The sequence below is a fragment of the Molossus molossus genome, unplaced genomic scaffold (assembly GCF_014108415.1).
Source record: "Molossus molossus isolate mMolMol1 unplaced genomic scaffold, mMolMol1.p scaffold_m16_p_21, whole genome shotgun sequence".
In the NCBI taxonomy this organism is placed as follows: domain Eukaryota; kingdom Metazoa; phylum Chordata; class Mammalia; order Chiroptera; family Molossidae; genus Molossus; species Molossus molossus.
Window position 1 is genome coordinate 5,815,192 of NW_023425357.1, and position 11,185 is coordinate 5,826,376.

The following is an 11,185-nucleotide window of genomic DNA, read 5'->3' on the forward strand; positions in this document are numbered from 1 at the left end:
TTTCCCAGACTCTCTCTGCCTCGTGTTCCTGCCTCTCACTTCCACCCCCCTGCCCTGTCCTTGCCCTGCGTGGGGAGGGGCCCAGGTGTCCACGCGCCCCACCCTCCTTGCGGCTTTTTTTCCTGGAGTCAGGATTAGAACCCAACTCCCGAATCACGTTGAGTCATCAGCTGGAAGGGGTAGGCAGCTGGCTGGCTTGGAGCACAGGGGAGGAGTGGGGTCAGGCCCTCCCCTGGGCCTCTTTCCTGCTCCCCTTCCTCCATTTAGCTGTGAAGCTCAATTAAGTGTCATTAGAGTCAGGAAGAGTTGGCAGGGGATTAGCAGGTGCCTCACCCGATGTCTTCCTGGTCCCCTTCCCTCAACCAGGAAATGGAATGGGCCGGAACAAAGAGAGTTAAAAGCTGTGTCAGCTGCTGGTCTGGGACAGACAGACGGAAGGAAGGGGACAGGTAGGGCAGCATGACAGGTAGCTGAGAAGCCAGGTGGATAGTGGAAGCACTGACTGGCCGGCAGGTGACAGGACAGGCAGGTAGGTGGACGGACAGATAACAGAGACACAGACAGGCTGCACCATCGACAGCCACATGGAGGACCCAGCAGGCAGAGCGACAAGGTGAGGAGGGGCAGGCAGTCACAGGTAAGGGCTGGGGGGGGGGCTGGCAGAGAGACAGAAGGGGCGTCCCCATCCTCATGGAGCTGACGTAGAAGGATGAGGAAGGGAGGGGCTGGTTGACAAGGAAAGGGCCATCTCTGAGTACCCCCACCTTTCCCCAGAACCTGGAGATGGCCAGCCATGGGGTCCAGCATCTTTTTGCTCCTGTGTGTTATTGGTGAGTTCCCCGGGGAGGAGGAGAGTCCCTCCCTCTGCCTCAAGGGGACCCTGACCTCCCCATCTCAGCTCTGGCCTGACAATGAGGTGGGGGAGGGAGCTGACTGTGTCTCCATTCACCTCCAGCTCCCAGGGTCCTCTCAGCTCTCTCTGCACCATTTTAAAAATATACGTTTTTATTGGTTTTTTAGAGGGAGAGGAAGAGAGAGAGAGAGAAACATTGATCGGCTGCCTCCTGCATGCCCCCTACTGGGGACTGAGCCCACAACCTGGGCATGTACCCCGACCAAAAATCGAACCGAAACCTCTCAGGCCATGGGAGGATGCTCAGTCCACTGAGCCACAGCGGCTGGGCCCCCTGCACCCTTTGACCCGTCTCTCCACTGTCTCTCCCAGTCACTACATGTCTGCGCTCTCTCACGCTCGCTCTCTCTCTCTCTCTCTCTCTCTCTCTCACACACACACACAATCTGTATTTCCCCTCTCTCTTCAAGCACCTTTCTGTTTCCCTCTATCTCTTCCTCTCTGTATCTCTTGGGTGTTACACTGTCTTTTTCTATACATCACTAGGTGTCTCCCTGTGCCTGGCTCTCTCTCAGGGTATCTGTCTTCCTCTCGCCTCTTCCTCTTTCTGTGTCTCACCATCTTTGTGTGTCTCTTCCTCTCTCTGACCCACCATCTACGGGTCTCTGACCTCATCTCTCTGGCCCATACCCATCCTCAGGGCTCAGCCACGGGTCCTCAGAGAAGATTTATAATGGCACGGAGTGTGTTCCTCACTCCCAGCCTTGGCAGGTGGGGCTGTTTGAAGGTGTCAACCTGCGCTGTGGGGGGGTCCTCATTGACCGAAGGTGGGTCCTCACAGCTGCTCACTGTAGCGGCAGGTAAGCGCCTTATCTGGGTTCCTTCCTGGAGCGGGCAAAGGAGGGTGATGGGGAGCAGAGCAGGGAGGTGCGGGGGTGGGGTAGGGGTTCCCGGGGGGGGGGAAGTGTCAAGGAGAAAGGAGATGGTCCCACCACAAGGGTCTGATGTTAGACAAGGAATTGCGACTTTTTCGACGGTGGGCTTTTCAACAGCGAGGCTGGCGAGGGTGCAGTGGGAGAGAGGGCGGGGTCCGGGGTCCTAGGACCTGCCCACCTAACTCCCCTCATTCCTTTGAGTCCCCCTCCCTTCCTCTAGGGCCTCTGTCACCAGCCCCAGCCATTCCCTGACCCCAGGCTGGGCCCTGGGCCCATGTTTGACTCAAACTCTTAATGACAGGATGGTGCTTCCTATGTCTGACACTGTGGGTTTTATGTGGAAGGGAAGTTTCGAACACAAAGCGATGGAGAGGTTTGGGGACAGGGAGAGACACGAGCAGGACAGACAGTTTCACTCCGTTGACAGCCCAGGTGGTGGGGACAGAGCAGTGAAGAAGACTGACAGCTGTCCCCACCCCCGGGGCCTCACCAGCTACGAGAATCCGAAGGGACACAGATGCAGTCGCACGGGGGGAGGGGGCTGTGGTGATGGAGAGAGAGACCGAGAGACTAAGAAGGAGCACCTTTGACAGAGAACGAGGCCAAAGGAATGAGGGATCAAGACAACAGCCATGAGACAGAGGCAGAGGGGCCCGGGAGCCTTGGGGCAGCCCACCGGCTGAGCCAACGTAACCCCCAGCAGGTACTGGGTGCGCCTGGGGGAACACAGCCTCGGCCGCCTGGACTGGACAGAACAGATCCGGCGCAGTGGCTTCTCCATGACCCACCCCAACTATCAGGGAGCCCTGAGGAGCCATGAACATGACCTGCGGCTTCTGAGGCTGGGCACTCCCGTCTTCTTGACCCGCAGTGTCCAGCCCCTGGCCCTGCCCACCACCTGTGCAGCAGCTGGGACCGAGTGCCACATCTCAGGCTGGGGCACCACCAACAGACCATGGAGTAAGGGGTGGGGTCCTGGGGTCAGGGGTCAAAATGGGCAAAAGTCTGGGTATAGGATGAGAGGTCAGGATTCACACCATGTCAGAGGAAGAATGTTTAAAGGGTCAGAGATCATGGTGGCTCTGGTCTTAAGAGTCAAAGTGGTTAGGGGGTTGAATAGTATGGAACCAGATGTCATGGGTCAGGGATGTGGTCAGAGGTCGACAGACTGGAGCAAAAGGCATATGTAAATAGGAACAGGGGGTCTCATTGAAGAGGTGAGGTCATAGGATCCACATGTAAAAGCTGCCAGCAATCTAAAGATGGAAATTAGGGATCATTGGTTTAGGGTTGGAAGCCACGGGGTTTGGGGTATGGAGCCAGAGGCTAGGGGTCATGGAGTCAGGGTTCAAATAACCAAGGATCAGAGGTCACTGTGGAGTAGAGCATAATGGTTAAGAGGATGTAGAACTGAGGCTGGAGCTTAAGGTGAAAACAAGGAATATGGGATCAGGAGACAGAAGATGTGAGGTCAAGTTGGGGGTCAAAGGATGATAAGACTTAAGGTCAAAGGTCACATAAACTGGAGGAGGAGGTCAGGGTCTGAATTTAATCTATCTGAGTTTGGAGAAATAAGGAGGGTCTAGATTTGTGATACTCGAAGTTAGAGGTTAAAGGTCAGGGAACTGGGCCAACGGGCTGGGGTCAAAGGCCACTACGAAATCAAGTCATCCATCTAAAATTTGGAGGTCTGAGGATTACAGGGGTCCCAGGGAGGGGACGGGGCATGGATTCGGACCGAGCTTCCTTGAGAGGAGAGACGTGGCCCCAACGTGGGGAGCTGTGGGGGAAACTGTCTTCGTCTTCCACCCAGACCCCTTCCCAGACCGGCTCCAATGCGTTAATATCTCCGTCGTCTCCAGCGCCGACTGCAAAGCCGTGTACCCTGGGAGGATCACGGACAACATGGTGTGTGCGGGCGGCAGGCTGGGGAAGGACGCCTGCCAGGTGAGAAGGTGCAGGCAGCGCATGGTCCCCTGGGACAGGAAGTAGGGGGCAGAAACGTGAAATGGGGAGGGGGAGCCAGGGCAGGGGGTAGGGGAGAAAGATGAGGTCAGAGAGAAGGGAAGGCACAGAGTAAGGGAGAGGGCAGGACAGGAGGACAAGCCAGGGCATGGAAGACAGGGAGGTGGTGGGCAGAGAGAAGAGAGGAGATGGGGGAGGGTAAGGAAGCAGCAGGCAAGGGGGCTCAGGCAGGTAGCCTACTGCCTCTCCAGTCTTCCCCATACCATCCTCCATCTGATCCTGGCCCAGGTGAGAGATTCCAGGACGGAGGCAGGAAAGGGGGCTGGAGAGTTCGCTCACCCTCAAATTCTGCTACTTTGCCATCTTCGCTACCTCATTGGCCAGGGTCCCAGCCATTATCCTGCAGAAAACTCTTACAGAATCCCACCCTTCCTTTGCTGGGATTGGTTATTGATGCCCATGCTCTCGCCCCTCCTTGGTCAGGGCCCCAGCCATGGTCCTGAGGAAACTCCTCCCCACCTTCCCTGGGTTTGGTGCCTGGGAACAGGGTGTTCTCCAGTGTGTTGGGGAGAGGAAAACTGGAACAGGATTTCTCCCACATTCAGGCCATGCTCCTTCCCCCTTTTTCTTCCAGGGTGACTCTGGTGGCCCCCTGGTGTGCGGAAGAGTCCTTCAGGGTCTGGTGTCCTGGGGGTCCGTTGGGCCTTGTGGGCAAGAAGGCATCCCAGGAGTCTACACCAATATTTGCAAATATGTGGACTGGATCCAGAAGGTCATGAGGAACAACTGACCTGCGCCTTCTACTTCCACCCCTCGGCTTGGGGGCCACTCTGACCATCAGAGCTCCAACACCGCCTCTATCATCAAATCCAGCTCTCACTGTTCTTGATCTAGGGAATCTTCTTCCCAGAACGGCAACTCCAGCCAACCCTTCTAAGACCCATGGTTCAGGGAGGAGGGAGTGCGTGACTCTTTGGAATAAATATAATTCAAAAAGGGGTAATATTTATTTGGTATTCTTGTGCTGGTTGAGAATGGAGAGAGGGCTCATTAATTCCCCTACTCACAGGTGTAGAAACAGAGATCAGAGAGGGTAAGCGTTTTCCCTCAGGGGTCACACAGGAACGGGAACCAAGAGTTTATAAGCTTTTCAAGGGCCCGTAAGAACCTGAAGGAGGAAAAATAAAAAAACCCACTAGCTGCAAAATGCCCAAGGACAACTGTGAAATCAAAATTCATGACCATTTAATTAAATGTCTATAAAATGTAACATTCCTCCAATTGGCCAAAGCCTATTTGGTTCCACTGGAGCCAAGCAGACGTTATATTTAACGTGGGATGTGGGTTTGTTTTCATGCTTGCGATGATGGAGGGTGGGGTGCAACCTTGATCGGCCAGAGAACCCAGCCTATATCTTGGAATAGTCCTGCCCACCCGGGGTCTGCCTTCACTGCCTCTCCAGGAGGTGGAAAGCGAACTTTTCCCCAATGAATGGAGAAGGAATTTGAGGTGTGATCATGACAGCCGTGGGAACATTTGCTGAGAACCTCCTGTCCTTGCTTGGCTTCTCCTGAAGTCCTCATCCCAACCTCCCAAGGCAGGGCTGTTACCCCCAGGTCACAGATGAAGAAACTGAGCCTCACTGGGGTGGAGTCCCTCATCCCACGTCACCATGGTAGGAAGAGGCAGAGCGGAGGTTTGGGGCCAGGGCCGGCTGCTGTCAGAACCCAGGCCTACCTGGTAGGCCTGCTCCGCATCTGGTTAGGGGAGAGAGGAGGGCAAGCCGGAGATCTAACTGATAACAAGCCAGAAGAAGTAGGGATTGTCACTCGGGTTTGCAGACGAGGAATTTGAGATGGCTCCGATTTGGGAAGTCATCGGACACTGGTCACACAGCGAGTAAGTGCCATGGCTGGATCCCAAGGATCCTGGGGGCTCCTGCCAGACTGGGAGGGGGGAGAGAGGGGCAGAGGGAAGGGTCGGCCCGAGGAGCCTTGATTTCCAGTTCTCAGGCCTTGACTCCCACAGGCCCCGACCTGCCTCCCCCACCCTCCTGTCCTCCCCTTCTGCCTGGCAGCAGCCCCACCTCTGGGACGCCCCAGTTCCCCCCCCTTGGAATGGAGAAGGGAGGGGCCTAAAGGAGGCCAGGGGCCCACCTGGGCTCCGGTTGTGGGGAGGGAGGGGCAGGCCCAGCTAGGGATGAGGTAGAAGAAGAAGGGACAGCGAAAGAGACGGAAGGAGGGAGGGAGAGAGAGGGAGGGAGGCAGAGGCAGACACAAAGAAGGATAAAGCATGAGAGACCTGCAGAGAGAGCCTGGGAGATGAAAACAGAGCTAGATGAAGACAGGAAGGCGCAATCCCACAGAGACCCAGAAAATGACACACAGGCAGAATTTCAGAAAGGCGGTGAGTGACAGATGAAGAGAGCCACTCAGAGTGACATGGCAGGATGTTGGCAGATGGACGGACAGACAGGAGAAACTGAGAGAAGCCGAGGGAAGAGGGGCTTGGAGAGGTGACAGAGGCGGGCAGGCACCTCCAAGGCCCAGGGCCCAGCTGGGTAGGGCCCCCATACACACCCCGCCCCCAGGACAATGAGGCAGGGCTGGGAGGCCCAGTCATCGGGGCCAACCCCCTCCTGCCTGCCTGCCTGGTGCCTCGAGCTCCAACCCAGCCTGCCCCAGCCTGCCGCAGCTGCCACCACCACTGTGGGCCCCGGAAGCCCCAGCCCCAGAGCCCGTGAGTCCGGGGGGGAAGGGGAGGTCCCCCTCCAGGTGTATCAGACGGAGAACACCAGGCTCCTGGGCCTCAGCACTATTTCTCTTCTTCCTCTGAGCTTCTAGGCCTGGGTGGGGGCTCTCTGTTTCTCTCTGCCTCTCCAACCGGCGGCCCCCAACCTCAGTGACCTCTGACCCCAGCCTCTGTCACTGGGTCCAGCCTACCACCTCTACCCCTGCTGGCCAAGGCCGCTGAGGACACTGGCTCCTCCTGTGGCCAGACTTCCCCAGCTCTGTCCACTTGTTCTTCCAAGGGGCGAGGGTGAAGCTGGGCAGGGTCCAAAACACCACCCCAGGCTGAGCCCCCTCTGCACCCCAGGGAGCCCATGACGGACCCTTATCACGCTGGGTGGTTTCTGAATGATCCCAGGTCCCTTTATGATCCTGCCCCAGGCTGCTGGGGCCTGGCCAGGTCTCAGGTGGGCAAGGAGAAAAACATTCTGCATAGTGAACCTCGGAGGTTCCGTGGCTGTCTTAAAACATGGCCAGCCCATCACCTACGCTGGGCAAAGCTTCTCCCAGCCACTCCACATCCTCCTGGGCTACCGAAAGCTTCTGCCTGAGATCATGTCCCTCCAAGGCCCCCCTCCATACCAGAGATTTATTTCCAGGTTTCGGAGATGGGGCTGCCTTGAGAATGAGGGGATCCTTCAACCCCAGTCGTCTTCCTAGTGACAGTCAGAGCAGGAGAGGGAGAGAGGAGAGGGCAGAAACCAGCTTGCAAACACCCCCTTAAAGTGACTTGGCCCCTTGCACCTCTTTGTTTCCAGAAGAACCCGGGGCCTGCCCTCCCCTTCCTCCCCGCTCCAGGCCATGACGATTCTGCGATTAATCATATTTGCTATGGTGACAGGTATGGGGGTGATGGGGAAGGGCAGGGGCCTCCCTCTCAAACCCCTAGCATCCCCCAACCCTCTGTGTCTGGATAGGGGCAGGACCAATATTCAAACTATAGAATAACCCAAGGGCATCTGAATGGATATGTGGACCATGATGAGGTCCCAGAGCCCCTTGGCTGTAGCAGGCACCATCCCTTTAGATGCTAGAACGGGAGAAGTCAAGGAGGGTCCCAGGGGAGGGGCCAGGGCAGCCAGGCCGGAGTGGGGGACATTCAAAGAGCTCAGGACCGAGGTCACGGCCAACTGCTAGGAAAGGTTTCAGCGTCAGGCCTGTCCCCAGTGCATCCCAGCGCACAGCAGGCCAGGGCGCAGACACCCACCTCCCCTCCTCTCTCTCCTGGGAGTCCTCTCATGCCTGAGCCCCTCTTTTGCACCCCCTCCAGGGCATGTAGGGGGAGAGACGAGGATCATCAAGGGGTACGAGTGTCCTCCTCATTCCCAGCCCTGGCAGGTGGCTCTGTTCCAGAAGACCCGTCTGCTCTGTGGGGCGACGCTCATCGCCCCCCAATGGCTCCTGACAGCGGCTCACTGCCTCAAGCCGTGGGTGCGGGGGCTGGGGCGGGGCTGGGAGGGGGCTGGAGGTGGAGAGATGCGTGGAGAGGGGCTTGGGGCTGGGGAGAAAGTGCAGGGGGCCAGAAAGGTGGTGTTAGTATTGATGGGGGGGTCACTGGAGATTGCAAGGGGAGGGATGGATGATGTTGGAACTGGGATGAGGTTGGGAATGCGGATGGGAGCTGGGTGGGAATACAGTTTGGAAGCAGGTTTCGACAGGACATGGGGATGAGGTTGGAAGTGGAGGTGTGGCCCTTCATTCCTTCAGATGCATTTATGTCCCCCCCACCCCGCATCTCTCCCTACCCTTCCATCTCTGACCACCATCTCTTCCACCTCAGCCAATACATAGTCCACCTGGGGGAGCACAACCTTCAGCGATCGGATGGCTGGGAGCAGACCCGCATGGCCACCGAGTCCTTCCCCCACCCAGACTTCAACAACAGACTCCCCAACAAAGACCACCGCAATGACATCATGCTGGTGAAGATGGTGGCACCTGCCATCATCACCCGGGCTGTGCGACCCCTCAACCTGTCATCACGCTGCGTCACCCCTGGCACCCGCTGCCTCATCTCCGGCTGGGGCAGCACGTCCAGCCCCCAGTGTAGGAGCGCCACGGGGGGATGGGATGGGGGCAGGGTGGTCATGATTGCGTAAGGACAGGAAACCAGAAGAACCTTCCAAAATGAGTCACAGCGGCCCAAGAGGGGGCTCCATGGAGGTGTCAGCGGTGGGATAAGGTTAAAGGGGAAGCAGACAGGAAGGGCTGGGGGTGGGCAGAGACAGGAATGTGGGCCTTGGAGTCAGACAGGTGGGAAGTGCAGTTTCAAGTCCACAGGTGCTGTTGTAGGGCCTTAGGCAAGTGGCTTCACCTCACTCAACCTTGGTTTTCTTCTCTGTAAAACGAGAATAATCACACCCACCTACCAGGGCTGGATGAGAGATAATGTATATAGAGCAACTAAGAATTTACTCGATAGCTGTTGTTACCGGCGGAGAGATGGGTTGGCTGTAAACAAAGCACAGGGACTAGACGCAGAGCAAGTTCTCAGGTGCAGAGCAAGTGTGGGGAACCGAGCCAGGAGGTGCTCATCTCCCACACCCCTTCCTGCTGTTTCCACAGTGCGCCTGCCTCATACCTTGCGATGTGCCAACATCAGCATCATCGATCACCAGGAGTGTGAGAACGCCTACCCTGGCAACATCACAGACACCATGGTGTGCGCCAGTGTTCGGGAGGAGGGCAAGGACTCTTGCCAGGTCAGCGGGCCGGGCCTGGGTCTGCAACCTCAATTGTGTCTTCATCTACATTCACCATCCCCACCTCTTCCCTACCTGCCCTTCTCCCGGTCTCATCCCAACCCTAACCCCATCACCACCTGCTGCCCCAAATCCATCTCCATCCCCTGTTCCCTATTTCCACCCCAAACACCCCCAAATCCATTTTCACCCCGAACGCCATCTTTGTTCCTACCCATAACTCCAGCCTCATTCCCAATCCCTTCCTCAGTCTCCACCACACTCCCAACACCATCCCTACCTCTTCCCTAACACCATGCCCAACACCTTCCCCTCTCCCAAGGCCTCGCATCCTCGCTGACTGGTTCTCTCTCTCCCCATCCCCAGGGTGACTCTGGAGGTCCCATGGTCTGTAACGGGTCTCTTCAAGGCATTATCTCCTGGGGCCAGGACCCATGTGCTGTCACCAGAAAGCCTGGTGTCTACACAAAGGTCTGCAAATATGTGGACTGGATTAGGGAGACAATGAAGAACAATTAGCCGGGACCAGCTCACCATCCCTACCCACACCCCATCCTTACCTGGTGATGTAGTTCCTGTTCATTCTGTTTGTAATAAAGCCTGAGCCATGACCCCTTTGTATGCTTTTCTGGGGCTTCCTTGACCAGATAGATGTTGAAGCTTAATAAGCAACTCATTGGAATGAATGAGACCTGGGTTCAAATCCAGCCTCCTATTAACTTGTGCCTCTGGGAGTGATTATTAATGGCTGTTTGGTTCACTGTTGTATCCCCAGCCCCAAAGACAGTTCCTGGCACGAGATTTCAATAAATGTCTAGGAAATGAATGAATCTCCTGAGTGCTTACTGGGCGCCAGACCCTGGCCCGTGTACCAGTTCATTTACCCTTCACAAAAGCCTAATGAGGTCAGTGCTATTATTATAATACCTATTTTGCAGATGAGGAAACTGAGGCACAGTGAAATGAAGTCACTTGCTCATGGTCACACAGCCAGGAAGAAGAAAGGCAAGGAGTCCGAAACAGGGGTGATTTCTGAACAACCGAGCCGTACTGCCTTGAGACTCGGTTTCCCTGACAAGGCATGCACAGAGCACTCGAGCATGCAGAGTCTCTGCCTGCACACAGTGAAGACCGAACAGAAGGGAGCCAGCACCGTTTTGCTTCCAGCCTCCATGATGGGTAGATAGTTCCTCAAGACCTGTGCAGGGCAGTAGGCCAGCCGCTGACCACACGTGACTATTTAAGTTAAAATTACATAAAATCAGAAATGTCCTTCTTCAGACTCACTTGACACCTAGCGAGCACGCCGTCCGTAGCCATGTGGCTGGCGGCAGCCGTGTTGGACACCACCGACAGACCATGGCCATCGCTGCAGGAATTCCGCTCAGACAGCGCTGAGCTGGGGAGCCTCTGGGATTCACTCACTTCTCACTGGAAAAGGGTCCGAGCAAAGAGCTCAGCATCCAGGCTCTTGTCCAATGTTCTGCTGTCCGGGCAGGGGAGGGAGCTGGCGGCAGGGGAGGGAGCTGGCGGCAGGGGAGGGAGCTGGCGTGAGGAGGAAGAGTCCAGAGCTGGAACTGGGGCCTCCTCCTCGTTAGGCGGACTTGCTGCTTGGCCTCCCGTGAGTCCCTGCCCTCTCTGAGCCTCGGTTTCCAAACCCGAAATGAGGAAGTTGGCTGAGGTGATGTGGACACCCCTTGCAGCCTCTTGTGATTCATGGGCCTGCATGTCACTTGCAGACACACAGATGGCAGGGAGGATGTGAAGGGACCACATATGGGGATGACACGGAGCCCCCCCCCCCACCACACACACACACGGGAGGCTGGTCACTGGGACACACACTGAGTTCACTGCTCTGGCTGTGGGGTTGACTCCAGCGCAGACCATCCATCCTTCTGGGTCTTCCTCTCTGCCGCCTTCTCTCCCTTTGTCTCCCCA

General features: G+C 56.7%; 2 protein-coding genes across 4 annotated transcripts; both read left to right on the forward strand.

The window, feature by feature from the left end:
- The first annotated feature begins 584 nt into the window (after positions 1-584).
- On the forward strand, positions 585-4,543 carry LOC118638352 (kallikrein-12-like). 2 transcript variants are annotated; one of them, XM_036274102.1, is made up of 6 exons: positions 585-613; positions 775-830; positions 1,554-1,713; positions 2,489-2,748; positions 3,602-3,735; positions 4,388-4,543. In XM_036274102.1, exons 1-6 carry the CDS (start codon positions 585-587, stop codon positions 4,541-4,543), a joined length of 795 nt encoding a protein of 264 aa, XP_036129995.1. The 2 variants fall into 2 exon arrangements, with proteins under 2 accessions (XP_036129995.1, XP_036129996.1); XM_036274103.1 differs by lacking the exons at positions 585-613; positions 775-830; positions 2,489-2,748 and having other exon boundaries at positions 1,587-1,713.
- A 2,765-nt stretch (positions 4,544-7,308) lies between these two features.
- LOC118638343 (kallikrein-11-like) lies at positions 7,309-9,763 on the forward strand. 2 transcript variants are annotated; one of them, XM_036274090.1, is made up of 5 exons: positions 7,309-7,383; positions 7,813-7,969; positions 8,323-8,588; positions 9,108-9,244; positions 9,611-9,763. In XM_036274090.1, exons 1-5 carry the CDS (start codon positions 7,344-7,346, stop codon positions 9,761-9,763), a joined length of 753 nt encoding a protein of 250 aa, XP_036129983.1. In that variant the 5' UTR covers positions 7,309-7,343. The 2 variants fall into 2 exon arrangements, with proteins under 2 accessions (XP_036129983.1, XP_036129982.1); XM_036274089.1 differs by having other exon boundaries at positions 7,344-7,383; positions 7,813-7,973; positions 8,228-8,588.
- The last annotated feature ends 1,422 nt before the right edge of the window (positions 9,764-11,185 follow it).

Bases quoted from the DNA above. Each gene is read 5' to 3' on its own strand.
- LOC118638352 (XM_036274102.1), top strand. From the start codon at position 585: ATGGAGGACCCAGCAGGCAGAGCGACAAG. The intron at 614-774 runs GTGAGGAGGGGC...ACCTTTCCCCAG, and splicing joins CCAGCAGGCAGAGCGACAAG to AACCTGGAGATGGCCAGCCA. The intron at 3,736-4,387 runs GTGAGAAGGTGC...TTTTTCTTCCAG, and splicing joins TGGGGAAGGACGCCTGCCAG to GGTGACTCTGGTGGCCCCCT.
- LOC118638343 (XM_036274089.1), top strand. From the start codon at position 7,344: ATGACGATTCTGCGATTAATCATATTTGCTATGGTGACAG. The intron at 8,589-9,107 runs GTAGGAGCGCCA...CTGTTTCCACAG, and splicing joins CAGCACGTCCAGCCCCCAGT to TGCGCCTGCCTCATACCTTG. The intron at 9,245-9,610 runs GTCAGCGGGCCG...CCCCATCCCCAG, and splicing joins AGGGCAAGGACTCTTGCCAG to GGTGACTCTGGAGGTCCCAT.